Source organism: Thunnus maccoyii, chromosome 18 (genome assembly GCF_910596095.1).
Source record: "Thunnus maccoyii chromosome 18, fThuMac1.1, whole genome shotgun sequence".
NCBI classification, from domain to species: domain Eukaryota; kingdom Metazoa; phylum Chordata; class Actinopteri; order Scombriformes; family Scombridae; genus Thunnus; species Thunnus maccoyii.
The window spans coordinates 21,385,040-21,407,534 of NC_056550.1; the positions used below are offsets into that span (position 1 = coordinate 21,385,040).

Below are 22,495 nucleotides of genomic sequence, written 5' to 3' on the forward strand. Positions count from 1 at the left end.
GAAAACAGAGTGACAGTGCTTCATAGTTTCTTGTATGGGAAGATCAACACATTAGTGAGCATTAATGTGATGTCTATATTGAGCTACAATAAACATCTTTGATCATTTCTTCAGTAAACCTCTCCAGTGAGTATGATCGATGTTTACTGTCAACGCTGGTATCAGTACACATGACTCATCCATCACTGGCCACAGAAGGATATTAAAATCAGATTTGTCCCAGTGCTCAGTTGCAGCTTAGTATTTTGTTCCTGTTAAGTGTCTTCCATCTATTTATTCTGTTAAATTAGAGCCAGGCAGATCAGTATTTTGGTTTGAGATGAGACACAGGTTGATGTGGGCTCCACTAGGTGGATCTGTGCACAGTGCGAGTAAGGCTGCTCTCTTAGTGGGTCCACTCTTATCTTACTTTTCCTCTGCACCATGAGACACACACAGGATCTTGACAAATTCTAGACACAACGTTTAGATGAAATTATCTGTTGGGATGAAAAAGGAGGTAATGTTTAGCTCATCAGTCTCATCTGGAGGGGAAGTTTTGGTAGTGAGAGAGTTAAATTGAACAAACAAGCGGAACGACAGAGAAGCGAATAAGGATCGAGCCAAGGAAGACAGACCCAGACAGTACAATAAAGATACTGTAAAGATACTAATATTTGTCTGGAGACTTCTGCCAGCATGTGGGCTCCTGATGTTCTTCCTCTTCAGGGTCCAGCCAGGAATGAGCGCTGTCTCAATCATGATAAGCCCAACTTTAGAGTCTCTGGCTCCGTGCGCTTCAGGATGACAGGCATGGCCTTCTGTCAGGCCGTAGTTCAAAGCTTAATACAGCTGCCATGACACTTTCCAGTCTCTTGATCGGGCCAAACACCATAATGTCTCTTGAAAACAAACGTATTTGCGAAACAGAGAGAGTTAGTATAACGAAGAAAAGCTTTGCCCTTGATTATAAAGTGGATCTAGACTATCCTGTATATAGAGCTCTATTTTCAATAAGACATTCTTATTAATCCATACTATATACTGGTATATGTTTGTTATGAACACCCATTTAGTTTAGAGACCAACTTCCTGGTTCAACTTTGACCTATTTTACCTAACATTGTTGTGTGCAGTCATGGTTTTCCTGTGCTGTGAGGTGCGTTTAACTCCCAATAAAGCGATAGCCAATCTGGATGACTGCTTGTGTTTCTTGCCCTGTTAGACCTCTTAAGCAATGTCACCAATATTCCAAGATCTAAGAAAATAACACAGCAGTAGTGATGAACCATTTTTTTTTCGAAATATTATAGTAATTGCAGACAGTCTGGAGTATATCTGTTCATGCATTTACATTTGAAACACTGTAGCTTTCTGACCACATCTCTAATATCTCTGTGGTTCCTGTCATTTGCCCACAAATGTCTTTTTAATTGCAGCTTTAAGATCCCTACTTATTATCACCAAGAGAGCTTTGTCTGTGTACTTCACAGCCTTGGGAAGAATGTATCCATTTTCATAAATTACGTTATTACGTTGACGTGTCCAAGATAACTGGATTAAAGTGAAATCTGTTCAGTGGACTTTCCCTTTTACCCTTTCGGCTCTCTCTCGCTCAACCTCTCATGCTTTTTGTTAGTGCTCCAGTCCCTGTGAAAAAAGATAGCTTCCTCAGAAGCACCCAAGGTTGACTCACTTCCTCCTTTTACTTTCTCTCTCTCTCTCTCTCTTTTTCTCTCTGATTCTGTCTGTCTGTCTCTCTCTCTGTCTGCCTGTCTCAGGTTTGTGGCTCTCCTCTTTAGAGTTTCCTGCTGTTAAATGGTAACACAGAGCTGAAGGCAAGAGGTAAGATGGAATTACTTCTTTCTTTAAATTTGTAGTGAAGTCGGTGGTTTGGATGGGTGATGTATGATGTGTGACAGCGGTTCAGTTTCTTGTAAAAAGAGGAAAGTGAACGAGAAGGAGAATTGTTAGTGTATCTCAGGTTCATGCCAGGGCATTTTGGTGTTGTGGTTAGTAAGGGTGAAACAGCTGCCGGGAAGCATCTCATTCTCCTGTTGGAGCGAGAATGGAGGTGATTATGGTTGGCAAATAGCGCCTGGGGCCACTGCCTTAAAGAGCTGTTAAAGAGACATGCAGACAGCCTGTCATCTTTTTCTCCCACAGTGTTTTTGCAACACAACAAACACTGTTTTAATCCTCAGATCCCAGCTTTCTCTCTGTGCCTGTTTGTGTGTCTGTACAATACAGGTTGGTGCAGAAATACAGTCCTGCACCCACAATGGGTGTCACAGAAAGAGGTGGTAGAAAAGGTTTTTGCTCTTCCTGTTAGGTTCCTCCCCCAATCAGCTGTGCTGATGCTCGCTACTGATGCTCTCACAGATAAAGTTTGTGCAGGTTACTCAAAGCACTCAATTGTCTTTTGATAATACGCTGTGTATGACTAGTATTACAAAGTAGTTTGCCTCAGTACACACAGTCTGCACGTTCAAACTACAGCAAAGATGGCGGAACATCTAGTGTTGTGTGTCACCTTTAGTTTCACCTCATACTCACCTGATCAATATCTCTTCTTAATAGCAGAGGATAGAAAACATCTCCAACTGCTGTCACGTATGGTTTAACACTACAGATGGATATAATAGCTGTATGTAATAGCTTGAAGCCATGAAACTCTGAAGGTATTTTGCATTTTTTTTATGAAATAGAAAATGACCAAACAACATTTATGATTGGTTAACACTCACAGTCTTTTGTTCCTATCATATTATGAACCAAGTCCTTTGTGTTTTTATTTGATCAGTACAAAGTTCCTTTTACTGTGACAATTACAAGTCCCTTAAAATCATCTGCCAAGTGCAGTTGGTGTGATTTCTGGACGCAGCCTACTGAAGCCATCTGTCAGGATTTATGGATCAAAGCTTTTGCTCCATGGAGAAATGAACGGTTCATAGGACAGTTTACTACTGTAGCTGCATGAATGTGAATGTGTGTTGTAGTCTTAAGTGTCCAGTGAATATGAACAAGCTGGAAGGTCAAAGGTTAAAGTTCAGGAAACATTCAGAGTGATATGGGTGCAGAAGCATTAGCATAGGCTGACAGGATTACTGTCTAAATACCATAAGGAGTGGTATTATCTTTCTGAGCTCATCTCACCTAGACACACGCACACATATAGTAGGTGAACATGCGCACATGTGGACGCAGCTATGAAGGATGATTCATACCATGACACACACCCACATACACACAGTTTGCCTGGTGATCAGATGAGAAGAAATGTTTGTAACAAGGTTTTTGAGTTTTTCATTAAATTGATTTATCATCCTGCTGGCTCATTGCGTCATTAGACAAATGACTGAAGGTCATTTATGCAAGTCATGGGATGCTCATGAATTTGAAGCAGTTTCTTTTTCGTGCAGGGAAGTGGTTTCCTGTTTTTTTTATGCAATACCCACGACAATGTGCACAGCCCCAAATTGCTGTTAATGCAATTACTGACTAGCTTTTGTTCTGAAAGAGGAAATAAAGGTTCAAAATAGGAAAAACAAAGGAAACCTCTCTCCAAGTTTAGCAGCAACAGCATGGAGAATGGCTTGTTGGTATTGTGGATATTGTAAACTGGAGGTATGATTAAGGAAATGAGGCAGGGAGATGAAAGAGAGCCAGACAGAAAGATACTTTGCTTTCTTCTTCATTGCTCTGTGTATGTTAAGATGCTACTGTATGTGTAGGCCTGTTTGTGTCAATTACAGTCACAATGATGCATAAATAATGCTCACACATTCAAACAGAACCACTTATACCACAAGCACCTAAACATGCACACACACACACACACACATACACACACGTACACACACATGCACTGCAAACTTCCCGCGCACTCATATCACTCAGTGTTTTACTGACAGTGACTGTGCCACTTTTGAGAAAGGTGAGTGGGTGTGTTGACTGGAAACAAGTAGCAGTAGCCCAAAACAAAGTCCTCTCAACCAAGATACACTAATACTGTGGAGCCTGTTAAATCTCTCGACATGTTCAGTGTAAAGAGACACGACTGACCCAACCACTATGGTTTGGAGCTGCAGTAGTGGAGGGAAACCAGAAACGTTTGCAAATGTTTCGTTTCAGATCTCTGTGAACTGGAAGTGGTGTGTCAATTCACAATGCTGATGTCAATATGAGTGTTTTTCTATATAATGTGTTAAAGCCAGACAGTTGAAAACGAAAGCCTCATAATTATATGATGTAATGTCACCTTAAATTATGCCTACTTCTCGTCACCTTACATCTCCCTATTTTTTTATACTCTTTTCTTTAAAGGACAGGTTTACATTTTTTAAGTCTGACTAGTTGACATTTCTCTTGTTCACACTGGTCAAAACAAGATCTCTTCCTAATGCAGTTCCAATATAAGTGATGGGAGATAAAATTCACAATCCTCGTTCTGCACAAAAACAAATTCCAAAGTTTATCAGAAGATATTATGAGACTTCAGCGATCTGAAATAGACAAATCAAGCGAGTAGTGAGCTTAGTACTAAATTCCCTCTTTGTGTTACTATGTCTAGACTACAGCTCAGCACAGAAACACTGTCTGAGGAAACAAAAGAGGGAAGTGTGTAGTAAAAAGACTATAATGTTGGAAGATACCACTTGATTTCATTAAGTCAGACTGCTGGAGCTTCATATTAGCTTCAGATAAACTTTGGAATGTATTTTTGCACAGAATGATGACTAAATGAAACATACTAGGACATTCGAGGGCTCTTTTAATGGCCAGTATGAACAGCGGTTTCAATATACATATGGGTAGGGGAGTATTGCCTTAAGACACGCTTGAAAAAAATGTGAACCTACCATTTAAGTTGAGTTCCAGGCTCTTTAATTGATTACTAACCCCTCCCTTACCTTCAGGGTGTTGAAGATGGCAGTGTGGATCCAGGCCCAGCAGCTCCAGGGAGATGCTTTGCACCAGATGCAGTCTCTGTATGGTCAGCACTTCCCCATTGAGGTGCGACATTATCTGTCCCAGTGGATAGAGGGCCAGCTCTGGTGAGTTGCTCTGCGAGGAAGTGTGTAGACAGTCATGCCCACATGTATGCCTCTACAAATGTTTATGTTGAAAGTTGGCCATGAGAACATATTTAGGTCTTTTCTTCTCATCTCTCTCTTTTTTTTTTTTGCTTTTTAAACACATTTGAGTTAGTTCTTTAACAGTGTGCATGTACTGATGCATTGGTCTACATTTTTTGTATGTGTCTTACGTGCATATGTGTGTATGTATGTTGTTAGGGATGCCATAGACCTGGAGAACCCACAAGAGGAGTTCAAGGCCAAACGCCTGCTGGACAGTCTGATACAGGAACTGCAGAACAAGGCTGAGCACCAGGTGGGAGAGGACGGCTTCCTACTCAAAATCAAACTGGGACACTACGCCAGCCAGCTCAAGGTAAGTCTTTTGGAAAAATACCTCACCAAACATGAAAACAGCACTATATAACCCAGGAATATACAGTATCTTACTAGTTGTATTTGTTGGCTCACTTGCCAATGTCCAACAATCTAAAATATGCCAGTGTTGCCTGTTTGATTGAGAGACTTTCTGGCTTTGCATTTCTTAGTTGACAGTCAGAGGGGGCAATTGCATCAGGGTCAGTAGAGCCAAAGTTTGAGAATGCACAAAGACCAAAGGCAGTATGGATGTCATCTGTGGCATTCAGTTATTATTGTCTTAATTTTGTTGTCAATGAAAGAGACATTTTCTTGGCACTTGACCTTGATTTCCTTTGTCATAAGCTAAAGTGCCTAAAAAATATTTAAAAAAAGAGCCCTACTGTTCAGGCAAAAAAATAAGCCATAAACAACCCCAGAGAAATATTTAAGGGAATTAGATCATAAAACTCTGTCACACAGTGACCAAATTCCACCTGCTCAGACTGTAAGCTTGTTTTGAGCAAATAACTCATATTTTAACTGTGTTGTGAGATGATGTTAAGCCAGTGGTTGGAAGTTACAGCTGTTCAGCTCCAAAGTCTCCCTTGCTGTGCTTCTTAGAAATCTTAGAAAGAGCACACAGTGCACAATATGTTTAAGAACAGGTTGTATCCACCATGAGGAAAACAAGAGGACAGCCCAAGTGAGGGCCTTGGTAGCCAGCCAGCGCTGCTATTTATGATTGAGCTCCCTGCTCACAGATCCGTTCTTCTGTTTGTTTCTCCCCTCCCCGAAACCAAGCAAAGAAACAGGGTGAAGGGGGGCCGGCTGTGCAAGATTAAACTGCAATCCCGAATTCCTAACGCTGTATTTTGCCTTATGTGATTGTAAGCATGCATATAAAGAGTGTGATATATTAAATGTGTCCTGAATGTCTTAAATTACTTTTCAGTAACACTACAGATCCTCTCTTACTGCTAATGTAAACAAATATTGTTGCGGTGCTCTTTTTCTTATGTGAAAACAACTCAACTTTTAATGCAACTTCATTCTCCCACTTAAAAATAACAACAATAAGAATATCATCAACTGACTTTCAACAGTATTTTTTAAACTGAAAGTGAAACAGCAATTTGTTACACTGCTGATCAGTGGAAAAAATATTACTGTAACATGTAAACCGCTAAACTCTGGTGTGTGTGTGTGTGTGTGACAATGTGTGTGTGCATGCTAATGAGTCATGTCTGTATATGAAGTGCGCTGTGTTTCGAAGATGGGTATCATTAGGCTTGTCTAATGAGCTTTAGTGTGTCTGCGAGGTTGGCGCCAGAACTTAGCGAGCTTCCTTGATGCGAGTAAATTGGTGAGTCCTGTGTGGAGCGACCGTTCTGCTTGTCAGGGGCTAACAGGCCTTAACACAGCACATGTGCTCCTTGTCTTCCAGAGCACGTATGACCGCTGTCCTCTGGAGTTGGTCCGATGCATCAAACACATCCTCTACACAGAGCAGAGGCTCGTCAGAGAGGCCACCAATGTGAGTATAATGCATGTGTGTGTGATGTGAAAACACATACGCATGCTGACACTTGCATGAACACCTTTGATCATCCATCTAAACACACTCAAACACACACACCCACACCAAAATACGACAATTGTGGCTTCTCCATACATTATTCATTTCGTAGCCCATACAAAGACTGCAAACCGAAACAGAAGCTCAACTACATAATGGTGAGTGACTCACAGATGAGGTAATTGGGTAACCGCTATATATGTCCTCCATTTATCCCCAGGTCTGCAGATTCCCTTGCATTATTATAAATGTGATACCTACAAACAGCCGTACCTACACGTACCTACCCAATATTGCTCTAAAATTGCTTTTTTGAAAACAAACCTTTTGTATTTCCCTGCTGCAACACTGCAATAAGAAAGAATGTCAAAAATGTCAAATATTTCACGGTTTATAAAAAGCAGGGAGTAATAAAACCATAAAGCCAGCAGTGCGTAAAACATCTGACTCTCAACAACTCCTGGGGTGAATTGATTTCCAGTCACAACATGCCTTTTCTATTAATGGAATGCATATTTGGACTGATTGAATTCCACCCTGTTTAGTCTGAACCTTTGGGGCACTATAGAGCTCTCGTTCAGAGTTTGAACTGATCACGCAGTCTGCCTGAGTATGATAAGCAAATGCATTTCCTCCTTCTCTATTTGCAGTGTTCCCATCAGGTTTGTGGTCACTTGGGATTTTACAGTCAAATAGCCCAACTGACACACGCAGGGGTCATTGCATCATGTCCAGCTTGGTTCCATATCTCTGCTCCATCCCCCCACGGATAGACCTGGTAGCTCAGCACTCAACTTACCAGTGGCCAGCCATTTCCCTTAACAACTATCATAAACAATTCAGTGACAGACAATATACGGGCTATGCGCCACCCAATGGAAAAGCAACCCTACCAATTGCTGTTCCCAAATCCGCCATTTCCTCCATCTCTCTCTGCGCCTGTCTCTCAATCACACTTTGTAATTGACAGTCAAGCTCTCCGGTGGGCGGGATGATGGACAGCATGTCTCAGAAATACCAACAGATCAACCAAGCTTTTGAGGAACTTCGCCTGCTGACCCAGGACACCGAGAACGATCTGCGCAAACTCCAGCACAACCAGGAGTACTTCATCATCCAGTACCAGGAGAGCCTCCGTATCCAGGGTGAGACCAGAGGACTTGCATCTAGTTGTTGCTGCTCTAAAGTAATGCAAGAAGACATTTTTCAGTGACTAGACTGTGAGAAATGAATGCAGTGCTGAAACTATGAAGGAATTCTTATTTTTAGACATTTTGTTAACTAAATTATGAATCAGTTAATTAGAAATATAATCATAAATTCACCACTATATGAAAATAATCATTAGTTGAAGCTCTAAGTTTGTTGTTTCTCAAGTGTGCCATTCAAAGATTATTTGAATCTATTATATTTTATAGGTTTGAAATATCAAGGTATGAAATTGTATAAAAATGAAAACGTCACTTTGCAAATAGTTTACAGCTGTCTGAAATGTTACGCTGGATTCTGTAGATCAACAATGGAAAACGAGCACCTGGAGCCATAACTATAACCCAGCAACCTATATGTTACATCATTCAGAAAAAAAAACCTAGCACCAAATGACGTCTGCATAGTGCTTGAAGAGGTTCTCCTGAGTAACTCATTACTCCTCTCGGGGGATAATGTACACTGTATGTGCACAGGTTACAGATTCAGATTTTCACCTCCTCTATCTTTTCCTCCCTCCATCTGTTCTCACCCCTCCCCCCTCTTTGGATGGCACCAACCCCACCCCTCCTCAGCTCAGCTGACCAGCCTGGCCACGCTGCCCCCTGCTGACCGACAGGTACGGGAGCCTACCCTTCTCAGCAAGAGAGCCACTGTGGAGGCATGGCTGACCAGAGAGGCCAACACACTACAAAAATACAGACTGGTAGGACACAAACATGCACTCAACAAAAACACTTTTCATCTTGTTTTTATACATAATATGACTTTTGTTTGTTTTCTTGATGTGTGCATATGCATAACTGCCAGTATGTTATTTCAAGTCAACCTCTCCACAAAGGGAAAATAAAAAACCTCACAATGATTCTGTTTGTGTCCAGGACTTGGCAGAGAAGCACCAGAAAACACTGCAGCTGTTAAGGAAGCAGCAGACCATCATTCTGGATGACGAGCTGATCCAGTGGAAGAGACGGCAACAGCTGGCAGGCAACGGGGGCCCGCCAGAGGGAGGCCTGGACATCCTGCAGTCCTGGTGAGTTCTCTTCCACCTCCCACCAAGATCACAGCCACTAGAACTCCCTCACAAACCAGAGGTCACAGGTTTACAAGCTTGCAATTGACTACTGCTGGGTTTATTTCCAAGGTTTATTGGCTCCTAATCAGAGAAACATAGGTGGACCAGTTTGACATGTCTGGCTTCTTTTCCCTTATTTTCAGAATGTTCTCTTTGCCTTTTTGGAGTCTCAAATATCCCGTCAGGAATTTCACAGTTGTTTTGAATTATTCTGAATTGATATTGTTCTGCTGCAGTGGAACCTTTTGCAGTACAAGTTTCTAAAAGCAATAAAAAACACAATGTCCATGTGACTATGTCTTTGCATAGGTCTGATACTTAACTTTGCTTGTCTTGTGTGCACATCTATGTGTGCCATCAGGTGTGAGAAGCTGGCAGAAACTATCTGGCAGAACAGGCAGCAGATTCGGAGGGCAGAGCACCTCAGACAACAGCTGCCCATCCCCGGCCCCATTGAAGAGCTCCTCAATGAACTCAACAGCACTATCACAGATATCATCTCAGCGTTGGTCACCAGGTGTGTATGTGTGTGTTTAGGTTTATATTTATTATTAAGGACTTGTCTGTCTCAGTTGCAAGGATTTAAAGGAAAATATATAAGTTAGCATATAAATATATCAGCCCCAGCAATTATGTAAGTGGATTGTGCCCTTTACTGCTCTCCATGTTGGCCTTTATGCAAGCAAGTCCTACTTACACGACTTTAATAGTTACTTATGTGGACAACAGAGTGAAAGAAATCCTCTGTTACAAGAATTTAATTACTTTGGCATTCAACACACATGAGTGGAGCTGCTGTAAATGACTGTTAAGAATGCGTGGGTGTTTGTGTGTATCTATTTGTGTTCTCTTATGTCAGTGCTTACTGTATTGTAGTAAGGAACATTATAATTTAGTGAGATGAGACAAAACAGGTGATACAAGACAAGACAGAACATTATACATTGGATGACATGAGACAAGACAAAACATGCATTGAGGACATACAGCGGTAAAAGCAGAAAAGAAAAAATTAAATGTCAGTACTAATGATATGGAATGTGCATAGGACAGTCTGTTGCACAGGATGACTGTGTGTGTGGGTGTGAGTGTGTATCTAAGTGTAAAGGAGCAATAGAGGGGAGTGGTTATAAGAGCAAAGAAAAAAATGATAAAAAATGAATAATAATGATAATAATAATAACAAGTAAATAAATAAAAATAACTTAATAAATAGAGAGAGGAACGGAAAAGGAACAAAGAAAGGAAAAAAGAGAAATTTTAGAATTAAAAAGAATAAGTATGTTGAATTTTCTTTGCAGGGGTGCTCATGATGTCCCAGTTACAACCACTTTCCTATTCCCTCATCTCCCACTCCCATCCGCCCAACAAGCATAAGGAACATTTGCCAAAAGTGGAGGCATTTCACTTTAGATTACATCTTGTAAAAAATTGTATTTTAGGGTTTGGATCTATCTCGGTCCAGGAGAAGACTAAGATTGTAGTGGTGATGGGGTCCATGGTTAGAGAATAAAGTTATTCAAAGAACATACGTTTAGTTATATAAAGTTAAATGTGTGTCCTGTCTACATGGGTGAACAAATGCCCCCTTGATGGCTTGACTCAACTAGAGTTCACATTTTACACAGTACATCATCCAGCCTCATTCAAACCCCATCAGTACAGAATCAGACATGGACAGAGTGCGAGATAGGGGGCAGGAGTGAATGCAAAAGTGCTCAGATGCAGAAGGCACCTAAAGAGACAAATGGCATGAAGTGTGCAAGAGTTTAAAGAAAAGCAAGGACATATGCAACTTGTTTTAAGTACATTATCTTGGCCCCAAAGGCACATCTGCCAGGGTCTTTTAGCCCTCTAGAATCTCTGAACAAGTAGTCATCTGAAGATATGAGAGCTTTCTCTCCCACTTTCCTAGAAGTTTGTCCCTGCAGGGACCCATGGTACATTGAGAAGCCATGTCACTGTCACAGCGATTTCTGATTAGCCACAGACTGTGCCCACTCTGCTATCATGCACAGTGCAAACACAGGTTAGGTTTCCCCAACAACAGCCGCTCTATATTCTCCAAAAGCCCCAGGAGGTTGTAGGCTGGGGATGGGAGAGTGTTGTCTTCTCATCACCACTCAGCTCAGCTACAGACCAGAGGGCTCGAAGGCTCATAACAACATGTGTTTGCTTCCAAGCTCCCTCTGAGTTCTCTCTCCCTCTCTAGTTCTCTTTTCTGTTAACGTGGAAATTGGAAGACAACTAGGAAGAAAAGCAGAATAACATCGTCAGAAGAAAGTAATTGTTTACCATGTTGGTTGACTGATAAGTGATTACTTTCATGACCTTCCATTAGGGCGCATGGTTACAATTAAGGTCATTTTCAAAGGCTAATGTTCTTAAATCTGCTAAGGTGAAAGGAACCTTGTGAAATTTTCAATGTAAATAAACTTTTACCTTTTTTTTTTACATTTAACATTTCACACCAAAACACACTGTATGTGTTTTAGTGGTAAAAAACATTTTACTGTATGGCAAAAATGTTTTTTTTACCACTAAAACATAAAAAAATACTGCACATTGTTTCATTGTGTTCATGCCAGTTTTCCAGCCTTCTGCAGTCTTTGTTAAGATTCAACCATTAATACAACCCAGTTTTTATTTTAAAATGTATGCTGCATTGTAACTAGCTACAGTATATTATGTGCTATATGAATGCATCCAAATAATTTATGGCTACGAACAAATACATTTGATGTGTTTCACACCCATGCAGAACGCAATCAGGTGGTCAAAAACTCTTAAAAACATTATTTTTACATATTTTTGGCTACATTTTGTAAGTGGGACATCTTAACCTAACTTGTTGCTGTTACATGATATGCACTTAAACTTACACTGAGGCTTCAAGCCACCTAATCAACATGGCTTTGTTCTGTTGTTAAGTCTAACTCTCCTGTTGTCTCCACAGCACCTTCATAATTGAGAAACAGCCTCCACAGGTGCTAAAAACCCAAACCAAGTTTGCTGCTACAGTGCGCCTCTTAGTCGGCGGGAAGTTGAACGTGCACATGAACCCTCCACAGGTCAAGGCCACCATCATCAGTGAACAGCAAGCGAAGGCCCTGTTGAAGAACGAGAACACAAGAAAGTAAGTCTAGTGTCCCATTAGTCCCAGTTAGGGTAGAACTTACAATTTCAGCCAACTATAAGGCAGATATTTTAGATTCTTTTTAGGTTCAGACTTCTTATACTTGTGCAAACATGTCAACTTTTTGTCAATACTGCACTGCTTCTCTTTCCTCTTATTTCTTTTATTAGTTTATTAACAGGGAACATACAGATAAACATTGCTACATAGCGTGCAGATAAGCAATGCAACAGATGTAAATAGGGCGTGTAGTTGAAGCTAATTTGCAGCCTGCGCCAAGTGTGGTCAACAAGATTGTATATGACTGTATACACAGTTGTTTATTATACCGACTCCCTTTAGTGGAGACACTGCACGGAGCTCCCATGGTGCCATAAATATAAGGAATCTTAGTTTTTACAGGAATTATTGGATCACAAGATGAACTCTGGCCTAGTGTGTTTCCAGACCTCACCACAGAGACATGGCTGGAACTTGAACAATGCCTCTGTGGAATCTATGGTGTGGATGCAGAATCCACATTTAGCCTGTTCCACAGCCTTGTTCCACATTCCTTCTGACTAATAGAAACTTTCCAAGGCTGCAGGTCAGCCAGAGAGCCAGTGGTTAAATTGGTGAACAATTTAACAGCTCAGCCATTATATGCTTTTTTTCTCATTTAAACCACTTTGTATGACACCCAATCTGCAGCCCAGAGACATCTACTTGATGTTTTCTCATTTGGCAACAGAGAAGTTGGAAATGGTGGTGGTTAAATAATACCAATTATATAGAAAATGAGTGTGAACGTCATTCCTACACCCTACATGTTTTTCACTACGTTCCTGCCGTCCAAACATGCATAATTTTGTTTTAATTTGTTCTGAGAAGAATAAAATTCTCAGTACTCAAGTGCGTCACAGCAGTCAGTACGTCTAATCGACTCTCTCCTTGATTGTCTCTTACCTTCAGTGACAGCAGCGGGGAAATTCTCAACAATAACTGTGTGATGGAGTACCACCAGACTACAGGCACCCTCAGCGCCCACTTCAGGAACATGGTGAGTGGGACCTTGTGGGCTAACTGAGGAGATGAGTTTATGGTTGGTGTAAGGTAGCAATAGGAAATTAAATTACAAAAAAATATCACACACCACACTCCAGAAAGTGTCAGAACAGTTCATTTGAAATCATATTCAAGCATAGATCTGCACTTGTCAACCTAGCTTCCATTTTTATGCCTCCATGCCAGCGACAGCCATGGCTGGAGGCATTATGTTTTCGGGTTGTCCATCCATCCGTACGTCTGTCCATCCATCTGTCCCATTCTGGTGAACGCAATATCTCAGGAATGCCTTCAGGGAATTTCTTCAAATTTGGCACAAACATCCACTAGGACTCAGGATGAACTGATTAGAATTTGGTGGTCAAAGGTAATGGTCACTGTGACCTCACAGAGCACATTTTTGGCCATAACTCAAGAATTCATATGCTAATTATGACAAAGTTTCACACAAATGTCTTATAGGGTAAAATGATGACATTTTATATCCAAAAACACTTTTCTGGCCATTATTCAACGCCATAACTCAGGAACAGAAGGGAAGATTATGACCATATTTCATATTTGGTCGGATACTGAATTGATGGCACTAATCTTGGTTCCCACCTTGAAACTGTGATGATTGTATAGATCTTCTGTGCTGCCGGGTTGAAGATGTGTGTGTGAAGCATCCACGTTTTAGAATTTGTAGCTTCTTTGCAGCAACATCCATATCTGAAGCTTTGTCTGTTGTCATGGCTACAACTTTGCGTTCTATCAGAAACAGCTTTATTGGCCAAGCATGTGAACACATTCAAGGAAAATACACTTAATACCTTTTATTTAATTCCTACAAACTCTTCACTACAAATATTATATGAGTCTGGACAGATATGGATGTAAACTGCAACTTGACTGGTTGGCGAGGCGGTATTTCTAGTTTTGCCTCAGTGTGAATATGAATATTTAACTATCCTGAGTTAAAAGTCTTGTTTTCCATTGGTCTGTGCCCGAGAGCTGCTCATCCAGGCAAGACAAAAGTAGCTCTTAAATAAAGGAGTTGTCAGGATTTGTGTAATCATTCGGTCCATCAGTATTATGGAAATTTATGGAAAAAATGTCTCTAGAGCTATGCTTAAAATGATAATAACATTTTTGTTTTTCCCCTATAATAACTAAAAACATCTTTCCCTGGAGTGAAATAGCTTCATTTGTTTCTAATGCAGCTCTCAGTTTGGGGATTTCTAGAATAAAGCTACAGTATATTGACATAAAATTTAAATAATATCTACTAAGATATTATTAAAAATTGGTTAAAAAAAATGAAATAAGTTGATCTGATCTAGAAGCAGCAGTGTTGAGCTGCACTGCCGCACTCAGTTTCATAGTGTACTGTAGGTATTTTAGTATGTACTGCACAAACCCAACGCAAATCATCAAAACCATAGAGGATTATTCCGAAGCATCAGTGGAGCCCCTTTCTACATCACATGTGTTGTTAGAAACGAGCCCTCCATAGATTATTTACATGACAGCTCAAAGTGAATTATGCATGCATGTAATATATATATGATGAATGCATTATCAGCCTGACTTTGTAGGCAACATGTACAGTATATCCAGTATTCCTCATTTGTACACATGTCATCCTTCATGTAGTCTTTGAAGAGGATCAAGCGATCGGACCGGCGAGGAGCAGAATCTGTCACAGAGGAGAAGTTCACCATTCTGTTCGAGTCCCAGTTTAGTGTTGGAGGCAATGAGCTTGTCTTTCAAGTGAAGGTAAGAGGACGCAGACAGACGAGGTAGAAGAAAAGACTACATTAGGCTTGATAAATAAAAATACTATCAATTCTTACTCCGACAATAGTGGGAATCAGTCCATTCTTCCATATCCACTCCTACATATACTGTAATTTTCAGATCAGCACTACTCTACTCATGCCAATGCCTCATCTGTCTTCTGAGCTGTGGTTTTATGATGTTTCAAAATCCCTTCTTTGGCAATATGTCCATAGAAAAACTATATACGTCGTTTTGTTTTGCAGTGCAGTATGTGCAGAATTTATTGTTATAGCTTATATTGATGGCCTCCCTTCTTTCTCTGAACAGACATTATCACTTCCTGTAGTGGTGATAGTCCATGGTAGTCAAGACAATAATGCCACGGCAACTGTGTTGTGGGACAACGCTTTTGCGGAGCCGGTACGTAAATGTCTGTGTGTTCATGTGTGTCTACGGTCAAAATGTAATTTAGAGATGGCTAAACATTTGAATTAGCATCTGTTTTTATCACATAGACTTTACAGTTTCATGCACAGTAGCCACTGAACATTTATCCATCAGATTTTCAGCATATTTTTTCTAAAGCTCAAAGCACACTTTTCATAACCTTGACACGTAGAAATAGCGCCGATCTACATAAAATAATAAACAATTCTAATAACACTTCAAGAAATTCGAAGACGCAGTGTGCTCAGGGAACCTTCAACTTTTGTCATTTTTTCTCATTTCAATCAAGAATGTAATCAATTGGTTAAAAAATATTTAAAATAATCATTAGTTGCTGCCTTGCATATGAGTATGAATGTATATATACATGTTTTTAATTAAGAAGGTGAAGTTTGTTAATCTACTTGGTAACTTTGTTGTTTTATTTTAGTCTGGATCATTTCATGAAATATCTGCTTAAACTCTACCACTCTGGATATAGATAGCTGTGTATGCTTTAGTTTATGCGCTCATGTTTGCACATTTCATCTATGGCGGCGTTTTGCATTCTGTTGGTGCCTCGCTCGCTTCGATAAAGCTCATGTAAATCCTCTGCTGTCTCCCCCCCTGCGTCTACAGGGACGGGTGCCTTTCCTCGTGCCAGATAAGGTGCTCTGGCCTCAGCTGTGTGATGCCATCAACATGAAGTACAAGGCTGAGGTGCAGAGTAACCGAGGCCTGTCTGAGGAAAACCTGGTCTTCCTGGCTCAAAAGGCCTTCAGCAGCTCCAGCAACAACCCCGACGACTACCGCAACATGACTATGACCTGGTCACAGTTTAACAGGGTCAGCAGCGGTTTCTTTCCTCGTGATCCTCTGTCTTTCCAGATGAATATAAACACACAGCTATTATATAGAGCATACTAATTATCTGATATCATAAGTCAATGTACAGATTCCTATCATGCCGCACTAAGAATGGGTTTTCTCATCCTTACATTTTTAAAATGCCCAAAGGCCAGTTTCAGTAAGCCATTTCAGCTGCATGCTTGTTCTCCATTGAGTGATTTACTATTGGTTATTCATACATAGAAATAATTCTTGCTCCATTTGCAGTGTCCCTACAGCCCTATTCTGTAGTTGACTTGAGTGAGGGGAGCCTCATTGGTAGCCAGGACTTCCATCTTAATGGGCCTGTTTGTCCACACAGTGAAAGGCTGGAGGCCTCATTTTCTGGCTCAAAGCAGCTGGCGATGGCCGAAAACGCACTCACATTCACCACACACCATCAGTTTCATTAGATTACGGGAACATCAAGTTTCAGCCGCTTCACAGACTTGTGTATAGGCTACACACACATACACACAGTTTAACCGTCTTTTCATTTTCTACCTTTCTCACACACACACAACATACATACACATACATATCATGATTCAACCAAGTGTGTAACATCATGATACATGACTAGAGTGACTGCAGAGGTTGAGCATACGTTGTTCTCTGTATTTATGGACGGGGTGGACATGAGGGAATTTGAAAACCTTTTAAAAGATGTACATGTGTGTTTTAATCCTTTTTTTTTTTTTTCCAAAACCCCTTTCCTCTACAGGAAAGCTTGCCAGGGAGGAACTTCACATTTTGGCAGTGGTTTGATGGTGTGATGGAACTCACAAAAAAGCATCTCAAACCACACTGGAATGACGGGTAAGGAAATTGTAGAGGTTTTTGTCTGTTACAATATGAAACTTAAAAAACTTAAAAAGAATTTTAAAAAAAGCCTCTCTTTTTTCAATCTGACAGCTGGACTACATGTTCTGTAAAAGTAAATGTTTTCCTGTCCCCATTTTGTCAGTCTTAACAACGGCAACGGTTCGTTTTCATGATTTTCCATGGCAACCTGGGGAGCTGGATGTGCTCTCCCTCTCTAATAAACTAGGATTGAAATGAAGGAGACAGGCATGAGAGAAAACACATGACTTTTTTTTTTTTTTTATGTCTCTCTCATTCTGTATTTCTCCTTCTCCTCTTTTTAGTGCCATATTGGGCTTTGTGAATAAACAGCAAGCTCAGGATATGCTGATGTCCAAACCCAACGGCACCTTCCTTCTACGCTTTAGTGACTCTGAGATTGGAGGGATTACAATCGCTTGGGTGGCAGAAAATCCCAACAAAGCAGGTATGACGTGTAAATGCTTGTTATAACCCCAAATTTGAGGTTTACATAACCAGAGGAGAGAAGCCAAATACAATTTAAGGTTCTTATCGTATTGCTAAATTCTAATCTAGGTCTCATTGGCTTCCTAATTATTGTTTCACCATTTGTTAACTCGCCTCTGTGTGTGTTCAGTCAGGTTGTGTTAGCTTACATGCTGCCAGCAGTTTTATAAAATGGGTTTTGGTGAGAGCTGTTAGACTCAACTCTATGAACCAGGAATTACAAACAATGAGCTTAGAGTGGCCTAATGGAGCTTTAAGTTAGATCAGTGTCAGTACTTTCACAACATGAATTTGCTGCTACTTATCATCAAAGATAGCTTAGTGTGTGAGAATGGTATATAATTTGTAGATTATTCAAGTCAAAACTACATATTTTTGTTCGACTGGTGACTAATGATATTGAAATTCAAAATGTTCTGGGGAAACTATTATTGATGATACTGTGGTATGTCTCCAGGGGAGAGAATGGTTTGGAACCTCATGCCCTATACAACCAAAGACTTTTCCATTCGCTCTCTGGCTGACCGCATCAGCGATCTCAATCACCTCCTGTTCCTCTACCCTGACAGACCGAAAGATGAGGTTTTCTCCAAATATTACACCCCACCACTCTGTAAGCAACCATGTGCTTGTACAGGCTGCTGTTACTTTCAAAAATTTAATATAGCTGCTTAGTCTCCTTAGTGGACAAATGTCTTGATTGTTGTGTGATGATTCTCTCTCTCTGTGCTTGTTTGTTTTAAAGCCAAAGCGGTGGATGGCTACGTGAAACCACAGATTAAACAAGTGGTGCCCGAGTAAGTATCTAGCTTCCTGTCCACCTTTCCTCCTGTTCTCTCATCCTTGCTCTTTCTCTCCTTTCATTCCTCTCTGCCGTCCACCCACCAGTTTTTCCTCTGTGGCAACATTTAGAGTTAATCACTAAATATTGGACCCTGAATTCAGATCAGCAATTAGTTAGCTGTTACAGTTGGAGGAGGCCAATTAAGGATGAACAGGGTTCCTGAGCGAGCCTGTCTTCCACTCATCATTAGAGTTAGGCTTGTTAGTTAGCAAGCCCCGCTCCCTGCCTGTCTCTGCGGTTGGTTCACCCGCAGTACAGAGAATGGCCATAATGATGCAGTGAGGCCTGGAAAACATGCTGAGGGTAGTTGCTTAGGCAACTGCTGAACATAGACTCATACGCTTTTATCTTGGGTTAATGTGTGTGTGTGTGTGTGTTTGTGTGTGTGGCTGCTGATGTTCTACAGCACGGTGGCTCAGCGGTTAGCACTGTTGCCTCACAGGAAGAAGGCCCTGGGCTCGAACCCCGGCCATTCCAGGTCCTTTCTCTGTGGAGTTTGCGTGTTCTCCCCATGTTTGCATATGGAGAACCCTTTCATTCAAAACCCCACCCAAGCTACACACCACCTATCCAGTTACCGGACACTCAATTTACGTGGGTTTCCACTGGGTGCTCTGGTTTCCTCCCACCATGTATGTAAGACATGTATGTTAGGGTTCATACTCTGTCAGCGCCCCTGACCGAGGCACTGGCAAAAAGAAATGGAGTTGGTCCCCAGGCGCTGCACTGCAGTTGCCCACTGCTCCTATTATGTGTGTGTGTAAAGGATGGGTTAAATGCAGAGGATCAATTTCCCCATGGGGATTAATAAAGTACTTCTTCTTCTACAGTTTTGCTACAGCCAATCCAGATCCAGCAAGTGGAAACCAAACCTATATGGATCATGGCGCCTCTCCAGCACCTGTCAATCACCCTCACACCTACGGCATATACCCACCTATGTAAGTCAATAAGCCATTTGACCATAATGAGCAGCTCTGTGTGAGTGTGTATCTACACTTTGGTTATGTGCTGCTGGCTTTTCTGAGTGTGGGTGGCTTCTCTCTGTGTCCTGTGGCAGGAGTGACCCTATGTTGGATGCAGACGGAGACTTCGACCTGGATGACACCATGGATGTTGCGAGGCATGTAGAGGAGCTCCTCCGGCGGCCTGTAGAGAGCCAGTGGGGCGGCCAGCAGTCCTGACCCTTGACCTGTTAACTTGTGACAACACCAAATGAACCCTGCCTCCCAACTTGCCCCACTCGCATTGACATTTCTCATGGTTTAATTCCATTCATTTGTCTCTTTTTCAGATAGCTATAATGTGAAATGTTAATAATGGTTGTGATTTTTTTCTTTTCAGCATGAGAGCATGCATGTCTGTGACTTCCCTTAGTTTTATTTGTGTCCATAAGTGTTTGTAAAACAGACTAGGTTTAATGGAAAACCTACAATGTTACAGTATTGTGAAAAAGAGAAGAAAAAATAATATTCATTCACATTGTGCATGCATTTCCAATTGATTTTGAACAGATTTAAAAAAAAAAACATATGCTACTGTATGAAGACATTTTAACAGTTGAATGTTTTTGTTTTATGTTTTCTTCTTTGTAAATGGGTTATCAGTATTTTCCGTGACATTGAACTTGCCCTTTGCCACATAAAATGAAACTTTAATGAAGAGTTTTGCTTTTGCTCTTAACAACATAATCCGAGTCATTGCTCTGCAGAGTTTCAGTCAGTTTTTTTGTTTTCAAATCCATATACACTAACCTAAAGGCAGAGTAACTCTTAGCGCTCTGCAACTGAGAGCACACACATCAGCACACGGTACACATGCGCAAGTATATGATGGATTTGTTCTGATTTTTTCACCAGCTGTAACCCAGAAAGGGGGGTTAATGCACCTCCCTCACTCTCACAGGGCTATTTTTCTTCTGTTTGTACACAGAAATGCAAATCTAAGCATTTACCCAACGCTGCCTGCTTGTCCTCTCAGGTCCCTCTGTTCCCCTCATAAATGCTACCTCGCATTATTCTATTGTCAGTAGTTGTTGCTATTGGTTCTGTTGTTGTTTCTGCACCACATTCACACCAGTAGGTACGCTCATTGGGTTTTGTTCTCGTAATTTGTATTAATATGTGTGAAAAAGATCCCTTTCTGCCTGAGGGTTAACTGTCTTCTGTTGGCCGTTTTATGCTTGAAACCACTCACCTGAGGAAGTCCAGAGGCATGGAGTGTCATAAATCTGGTCGTATGCCTGAATATTATGAGCTGTGCTTATTTTGCCTATCCGTCCGCTTGTCCCTGTCGCTGTGTCATGTCACTGTGGCATAACCGACTTGTGCATGTGTCTATGTGACCACATGACCTGCGCCAGCAGCTGAAGTTGCGAGGCATAGATAGATAGGCGCAGGCTTTGAATGCCTGCACAGACTCACCATCCGCTGCATGGGTCACATATAGAACTCAAGGAGATGGTGTCATTTGTTTTCATTGTGTGTCGCCTTTTTGCTACTCACGTAAAAGATAAACAAACAAAAAATGAGTCTAATAGAAAATATAAAAAATATTGAAACTATTACCCTACTCCCTCCTCTGACACACACACACACACACACACACACACACATACAACGCTGGATTGAAAACATGTTGATACAGCCTTGCACCTCAGGAATGAATCGCTTTGCTTAGCTGATGCACAAGCTAAATAGAAAATGATCTATGTATACTGAATATATGAATTTATTTTCTCTATCATAATTCTATTTTATTATTGTTTCTCTGGCACTCCCCTATTGAATGTAACCCCTTTGCATGACCCTGTTGAGGATTTACGTACAAATACCTCCTCAGTCTGACCAGAAGTTTTAAGTCATGTGTCACGAGAAGAACCAGTTGAAAAAGGACACAGAGCAACTGGAAATCGGAAAAGAATTAATGATGTAGTTTTTTTGTTTGTCTGACAGACATTACAGTATTTAAACTATTCCCTCGTCTTTTCATTTTCTTTCTTTTGTATCTCTTCTATCTCCTGTTTTTGAAATCTCAAGCTACATGAGCAGTCTTGTGATATATCCTTTATTTCCATTATCCTCATCATTTTGAGCTTTGTTCCACTGTAGACTGTGTATTTTTCAATGATGTAGATGACGCTGTGTGTTGTTCGATGTATGTACCATGTTTGTGGTTTGGGTTTATCACTTGGAGGTTTTCCAAGAGAAACAACTGTTGAGTTGAAAAGAGGAAAATAAAGTTTTATAAATAATTTGAACTCAACCTGTAGAAGTACAGAAGATTTTGATGCCACTACAAAATAAATGCTATTTTTTTTATGTGTGAAGTCACCACCATGGATTCAATCCCCGAACAGCAGAGCCAGAGACCTGGCACAGCCTGGATTCAACAGGAATACGCAGAGTAAAAGTATTAAATGCATTGTATAAAATATGTCAGGGAGATCTGGCATACACTTAAAACATCCACAAAGATTCTTGTACATGGAAGTAACTAATTCCACTATAGTAAATATTACTTTTACTTTAAAGGACGATACCACCAGACTATCTCCAGTGCTGTCAGCCATCTCATTTCATACCAATTTAGAACAACATAAATATCAACTTGTAGACTGCAATAGCTCATAATACGTAGAAAATAATACCTCCTTCTATTATGAACACTAAACTGAATGTGACCTATAATGGTTGTGCCAGGATGGTACTAAAATGTATCATTTTATATTTGGAATTTCAGTTTTCAATTTTATTTACCTGTAGTAAATGGTAAATGATCAAAACAG

The 22,495-nt window shown here is 40.7% G+C and overlaps 1 protein-coding gene across 3 annotated transcripts in view; it reads left to right on the forward strand.

Moving 5' to 3' along the window:
* The window catches only part of stat5a (signal transducer and activator of transcription 5a), a 57,323-nt gene extending 35,356 nt beyond the window's left edge, over positions 1–21,967 (forward strand). For 2 of the 3 annotated variants that reach the window (XM_042391749.1, XM_042391752.1), the window contains exons 2-19: positions 4,899–5,036; positions 5,277–5,433; positions 6,862–6,951; positions 7,964–8,138; positions 8,778–8,908; positions 9,084–9,235; positions 9,639–9,794; positions 12,234–12,413; positions 13,365–13,452; positions 15,093–15,215; positions 15,546–15,638; positions 16,284–16,490; positions 17,257–17,351; positions 17,681–17,823; positions 18,322–18,477; positions 18,610–18,661; positions 19,539–19,649; positions 19,769–21,967. In XM_042391749.1, the coding sequence (XP_042247683.1) occupies positions 4,899–5,036; positions 5,277–5,433; positions 6,862–6,951; positions 7,964–8,138; positions 8,778–8,908; positions 9,084–9,235; positions 9,639–9,794; positions 12,234–12,413; positions 13,365–13,452; positions 15,093–15,215; positions 15,546–15,638; positions 16,284–16,490; positions 17,257–17,351; positions 17,681–17,823; positions 18,322–18,477; positions 18,610–18,661; positions 19,539–19,649; positions 19,769–19,892 (2,371 nt within the window). In that variant the 3' untranslated portion in view covers positions 19,893–21,967. Of the gene's footprint in view, positions 1–1,760; positions 1,825–4,898; positions 5,037–5,276; positions 5,434–6,861; positions 6,952–7,963; positions 8,139–8,777; positions 8,909–9,083; positions 9,236–9,638; positions 9,795–12,233; positions 12,414–13,364; positions 13,453–15,092; positions 15,216–15,545; positions 15,639–16,283; positions 16,491–17,256; positions 17,352–17,680; positions 17,824–18,321; positions 18,478–18,609; positions 18,662–19,538; positions 19,650–19,768 lie in introns of all 3 variants that reach the window. The other variant, XM_042391751.1, reaches the window with a different exon arrangement.
* Positions 21,968–22,495: the final 528 nt, after the last annotated feature.